This window comes from Cyphomyrmex costatus, unplaced genomic scaffold (genome assembly GCF_001594065.2).
Source record: "Cyphomyrmex costatus isolate MS0001 unplaced genomic scaffold, Ccosl1.0 scaffold2027, whole genome shotgun sequence".
NCBI lineage: Eukaryota > Metazoa > Arthropoda > Insecta > Hymenoptera > Formicidae > Cyphomyrmex > Cyphomyrmex costatus.
This window is the reverse complement of record NW_017276070.1, coordinates 27,683-33,296: the sequence shown is the minus strand read 5'-3', so window position 1 is coordinate 33,296 and position 5,614 is coordinate 27,683. Positions and strand designations below refer to the sequence as shown.

Genomic DNA, 5,614 nt, shown 5'->3' with positions numbered 1-5,614 from the left:
TATTAACTGTTATAATCCGTTTTATTACGGCGATCTAACTGTTACATATCTGTGTTTGCTGGGTTGTGTGTCATGTATATCATGCAGATTATGAGAAAACATTTTTTCCTCAGAACTTGCGTTTAAATTTAGCCCTCCTTGTGGAATATTTTCTAAACCTGCTGCTTCTGGTGTAACAAAATCTAATAATTCTTCTTCTAAAAGAGATAAATCTATTTTTATTGGAGATCCTCCACCTGTTCCTGATACATAATTTCTTCGTTTTGTTTCTTTTTTTAAAACATACATTTTCCAGTCTTTCCATGTCTAAAAATATATAAAGCACAGATACAATTATCTACAAATATTGAATTTTTATAATAACTTTAATCTCAATAATTTCGACAACTAATTATCTACGAATATTAAACATTTATAATAACTTTAAATTTAATTTTTATATTTTTCAAAAATTGAAAAGATAATATATGTTTATTATTATTATATCTTAAATCATTAGGAACTAGATTTGCTGGGACCTTTATTGGCTATGTTTATTGTATTTGCCATATCCTCCAATAATTCTTTCTAAAATTTAAAGCCTTATAGCGATTTCGGATGGGATGCACTAGTGTACACTTATTTTCCCAGCCAAAATCGCTATCCGAACAAAATCATATCATAAAAATGAAAAGTTTAAGCCATGTTCAAAAAAGGATACTCAAAAATTTAAACCTTTTTATCTAATAATGATATATTACCATGAAAAGTAACTGATATATTATTAATTAAAGGTGCCAGTACAAAGTGAACATACCATACATAAAGTGTTTGCAACTTATTTCGGCCGATTTTCGAATCGCCTCCGCCTTCCGCTGTCTAATAAATGTTACCATGAAAAGTAACTAATATATTATTAATTAAAGGTGCCAGTACAAAGTGAACATACATAAAGTGTATGTAACTGTGCGGGCATGTGCCTCTATGCGCTATGTGTAGCGCTATTTTCTGTTTTGAAAGCCTTGTGGCTCAAGTATTAATTGGCTATGCTTGGTGCAACTTATAGTAATGCTCGAAGGACCAGTGTTGGCAAGAAGCAACACGAAAAAGAATTTATAATGATACTTATTTATTCTTATTAAACTCATGCATGTGCATGCTTGACAAGCGTAGAACACAGAAGATAGCGAACTGGTAAGAAGAAGACGGAAGTGGCGAACGAACAGATACGGAAGCGAACGAACGCAAACGAACGCAGAAACGAACGCTGATAAGCGAACGCTGAGGAGAAGGGGAACGCAGGTAGCGCTCTTTTCAGAAGGAGGGAGCGTAGCAGAGCGAGCGAAAATACAAAAATTAAAACGTGCATAGCGCGTACAAACCGCCGCCCTTGAAAGCTTCGGCTTTCAACAAAATAATGTTATGTTTACGCAATTCAAAAGTACAAAATAATAGCATAGATTAATGAAATGATACGAGCTTAGTTACTATCAAAGGGAAGAACGCATAATCGTGTAATGGGACGCTTATAAATGCCAGACGCTGTGCGAATTGTGACTGTACGAACAATGTTGTCATTACCGGGATGTAATTCGACGATTCTAGCGAGAGGCCAAGAAAGAGGCGAAGCAGAATCCTCTCTTAGAAGGACCATCTGTCCGACATGTAATGGATTTTCCTTAGTTGTCCACTTATTTCGCTGCTGGCAATAATGCAGATATTCCTTTGACCATCTTTGCCAAAAGTGTTGAAAAATCTAAAGATGTATGCTGCGATTCGAACAAGGTTCATGAAACTTGAGAAGCGCTCGAAAATATCAAAGTATGGCAGCGTAGCAGTAGCTGATGTGATAGCAGAAGATTTGTATTCAGGTATATCTCATTTGGTGATGGTGAATGGAAATTGAGGCCATTGCCCCTTGTCAAGTTTCAGCCAAGCGGGCCCCGACCACCAAAGATGCGCATGTGGCAATGCAGCCGGAGATATGTCTCTGGATAAAAGATCAGCTGGATTGTCCTGACTGGATACATGATGCCAGTCTTGTATAGTGGTTAATTGTTGGATATCGCCAACACGATTGGAGACAAATGTCGACCATGTACGACTAGATGATTGCAGCCAGGCTAAAACTACGGTGGAGTCGGTCCACAGATAAATAGATGTAAATTTGTGAGTAATACGTTTCAAAATCTTGTCGGTGATCTGAGCCAACAAGAGGGCTGCGCATAATTCCAAGCGCGGAATTGATAAACTCTTGAGTGGAGCTACACGGTTTTTAGAGCAGAGCAATCTAATTGAAATGTTTCCGTGAGCATCAGTGGCACGTAAATAGATGCACGCGCCATAAGCTCGTTCACTGGCGTCAGAGAAGCCATGGAGCTCTAAGTTGATATGTTCACTTAGCGCGATAGCGCGTCGTGAAATAGTCATGTCTCTCAAAATTGGCAACTCACGCTCGTAGCGTTTCCATTTAGTGGTTGAATCCAAGGGAAGAGCTTCATCCCAGCCAATCTTGAGGAGCCAGAGTTGTTGAATAATGATTTTAGCAATGACAGTCGCAGGTCCAAAAAGTCCGAGAGGATCAAAAACCAAAGCGACTCTTGATAGTACTTGCCTTTTGGTAGGCGTAGCCAAAGGTGGCAAACAGGAGATACTAGAAAATTGGAAGTGATCATGGGTGCAGTTCCACACAAGACCCAGTGTCCTTGTTTCGCATTCCTTGTCGGAAGATAGTACGAATTCCTTTTCAGGATTGGAAAGTTGATCGTCTTGAAGATCAGGTACATTAGAGAACCATTTGCGTAGCTCGAAACCACCTTCAAGAAGCAATTGCCTTGTCTGAATCTTGATGGAGGAAGCATCTTGTAAATTGTCAGCGCCGGTGACCAAGTCATCAACATAAAAATCGTTTAAAACTGTCCTTGATTCAACGGGATACTTCTCAGAGTTATCCTCAGCTAATTTCCTAAGCGATCTAATGGCTAGGAAGGCAGCAGATGTTGTACCGTACGTGATGGTCAGAAGCTCGAATGTTTGAATGGGTTGATCCGAAGAGTCACGCCAAAGAATGCGTTGCAGAGAGGTTTGATTCGGATCGATTAAAACTTGTCTGTACATCTTTGCCACATCTGCAGTCATGACATATCTGTACATACGAAATCTTATTAATATTGAAAGCAGATCATCTTGTATAGTGGGGCCTACCAATAATGCATCATTTAACGAGATTCCAGTGGTTGTTTTGCAAGAACCATCAAAAACCACTCTTAGTTTGGTAGAAGTACTCGTTTCTTTGTATACGGCATGATGCGGTAGGTAATATGTTTGGCTGTCATTATTTGTAATGTGAGTGACCTCACGCATATGACCAAGTTGTATGTATTCTTGTATAAATTCTTTGTATTCTGCATGTAATTTAGGAGAGGTAACAAAGCGTTTCTCTAAACATTTGAAGCGGCGAGTGGCTATTTCCCTTGATTCACCGAGTTCAGATAGCTTGTTAGGTATGATCGGTAGCTGGACCACGAAGCGTCCATCGCTGTTGCGTTTGACAGTGTCCTTGAATAGATTCTCGCAAGATTGGTGCTCTGGAGAAAGAGTTGAAGCGGATATCGAATGATCCAATTCCCAGAAACGACTGAGAGCATGATTTAAGTCTTCTGTTACAGCTAAACAACTGATGATTGAAGAACTGGAGTTACTAGGAATACTTGATGTCGGACCAGATAAAATCCATCCCAAGAGAGTTTTCTGCAGTGTTGGTTTATTTCTAGAAGGTTTAATTTGACCTGCGCAAATGAGCTTCCAAAATATCTCAGCGCCGATTAGCATGTCAATGTCAGCGGGAACATTAAAATCAGGATCGGCCAATTTTAAATTATTTGGTATAGTTATATTCTGTTTGGAAATGAATTTTTGAGGCAATTGTTGAGTAATTTTTGGCAAAACAACGCATTCTATCCTCTCGCTAAAATTGTTGAACCGCGATTTTATATGAACGACTGTCGCTTGATTGGCTCGAATGTTAGCATTAGTTACACCTGAAATAGATATCTCTATTTGCCTTTTATTGAGGCATAATTTATCGGCAAGTCTCTGCGTAACGAAATTCATTTGTGATCCGCTATCTAACAATACACGACACGAATGGATGTGATTATTACAGTCAAATACATGAATAATGGCTGTTGATAATATAATTCCTAGAGATTGATAAGTAGATAAACATTGTGTTGCGACTGGCTTCGCAGAAATTTCTGTATCGGAAGTCAAAGCTGTTTTCGCATTAGACGACTCGTTAGCGTCTGTTGTCTTTGACAAATGTAAAAGTGTATTGTGTTGACCTTTACATTTGCGACAAGAACTTGAAGTGCAATTTTTAGCTTGGTGAGAATTAGATCTCAAACAGTTTAAACATAAATGAACCTTCTTTGCAAAGGCGATTCTGCTTTCTACTGGTAATTTGAGAAACGTTTCACAATAGTAAAGCGGATGATTTTCCTTACATTTAGGACAAGATAAATTAGAAGTCGTGAGATTAGAAATCGAACAATTCTTTGCCTTTGCAAATTGATTGATTGAGGATTTGCTAGAAATTGCTTCAAGCGCGATGCAACGTTTTGAAAGAAAATCAGTCAGTGATTTTAGTGCGGGAATTTCCATATCAGGAATGCTTGTTTCCCAAGCCTTGGTAGTAACCGTATCAAGTTTCGAAATTATAAGATGAACGATTAAATCGTCCCAAGTATCTGTGGGTCTTCCCATGGCTTTGAGAGCGCGCAAATGTTTTAAAATTGTATCTAGTAATTCACGTAACTGAGCATGATTTTCTTTCGTTACTGGAGCAATTTCGAAAATGACCTTGATGTGCCTTTGTAATATCCACCGTTTGTTGTCGAATCGTTCCTTAATAGCGTTCCAGGCATCCTTATAATTGTCGGTGGTAGTTTCAATTGACTTTATTATTTCAGCGGCCTTGTCCTTGAGGGAAGATCGCAAATAATGGAATTTCTCTATCTCGGATAAATTTTGATTGTTGTGGATTAATTGTTCAAACATATCATGGTAAGAATACCAATCCTCGTAGGAACCTGAAAACACTGGAAACTCGATTTTAGGTAACTTAACATGCGCTTCCCTGCGGGCAGACGAATTGGCGCCTTGCGTATCAAAAGATCCCGAAGAAAGCCTAATGTTACGTTGATCAAAATGCTCAAGTAAGGACTCACAGCGTGAGATCAAGATAAATTCGATTTGTTGATTCGAAGCTTGCTCGGTGTTGCTCATGTTGAGCGTTTAATAGATCTAAATCTTGAGAAGATAAATCTTCTTCATTCTCAAGAACCTCTATTCGCGATTGTACTACGTCGAAAAGATTCCATAATTCCAATATTCTTTTTTTGCATTCAATAATGTCATGGCGCGATCCATGATTCGCGTCAAAACTTTCTATGGCAGACTTGTGTCGAGTTAGAGAAGCCTTTGCGGCTGTGCGTTTAATTTTAGCCTCGGTCAATGATATCGAATCCATGCTTATGATTCTTACGTTATCGTTAGTGAATTGAGAATAATGCCCTTTATTGTGAAAGGAAGCGCATGCGTGTGCATATAAAGATATACGTATATGTGAGAACGT

The 5,614-nt window shown here is 38.6% G+C and overlaps 1 protein-coding gene across 1 annotated transcript; it reads right to left on the bottom strand.

Annotated features, from left to right (window-relative positions):
• Positions 1-1,857: 1,857 nt before the first annotated feature.
• On the bottom strand, positions 1,858-5,265 carry LOC108773289 (uncharacterized). Its single transcript, XM_018539050.1, has one exon. It carries the CDS (start codon positions 5,263-5,265, stop codon positions 1,858-1,860), a length of 3,408 nt encoding a protein of 1,135 aa, XP_018394552.1.
• Positions 5,266-5,614: the final 349 nt, after the last annotated feature.

What these genes read in the sequence shown, in the direction of transcription:
- LOC108773289 (XM_018539050.1), bottom strand. Translation starts at nt 5,265, where the DNA reads ATGAGCAACACCGAGCAAGCTTCGAATCAACAAATCGAATTTATCTTG.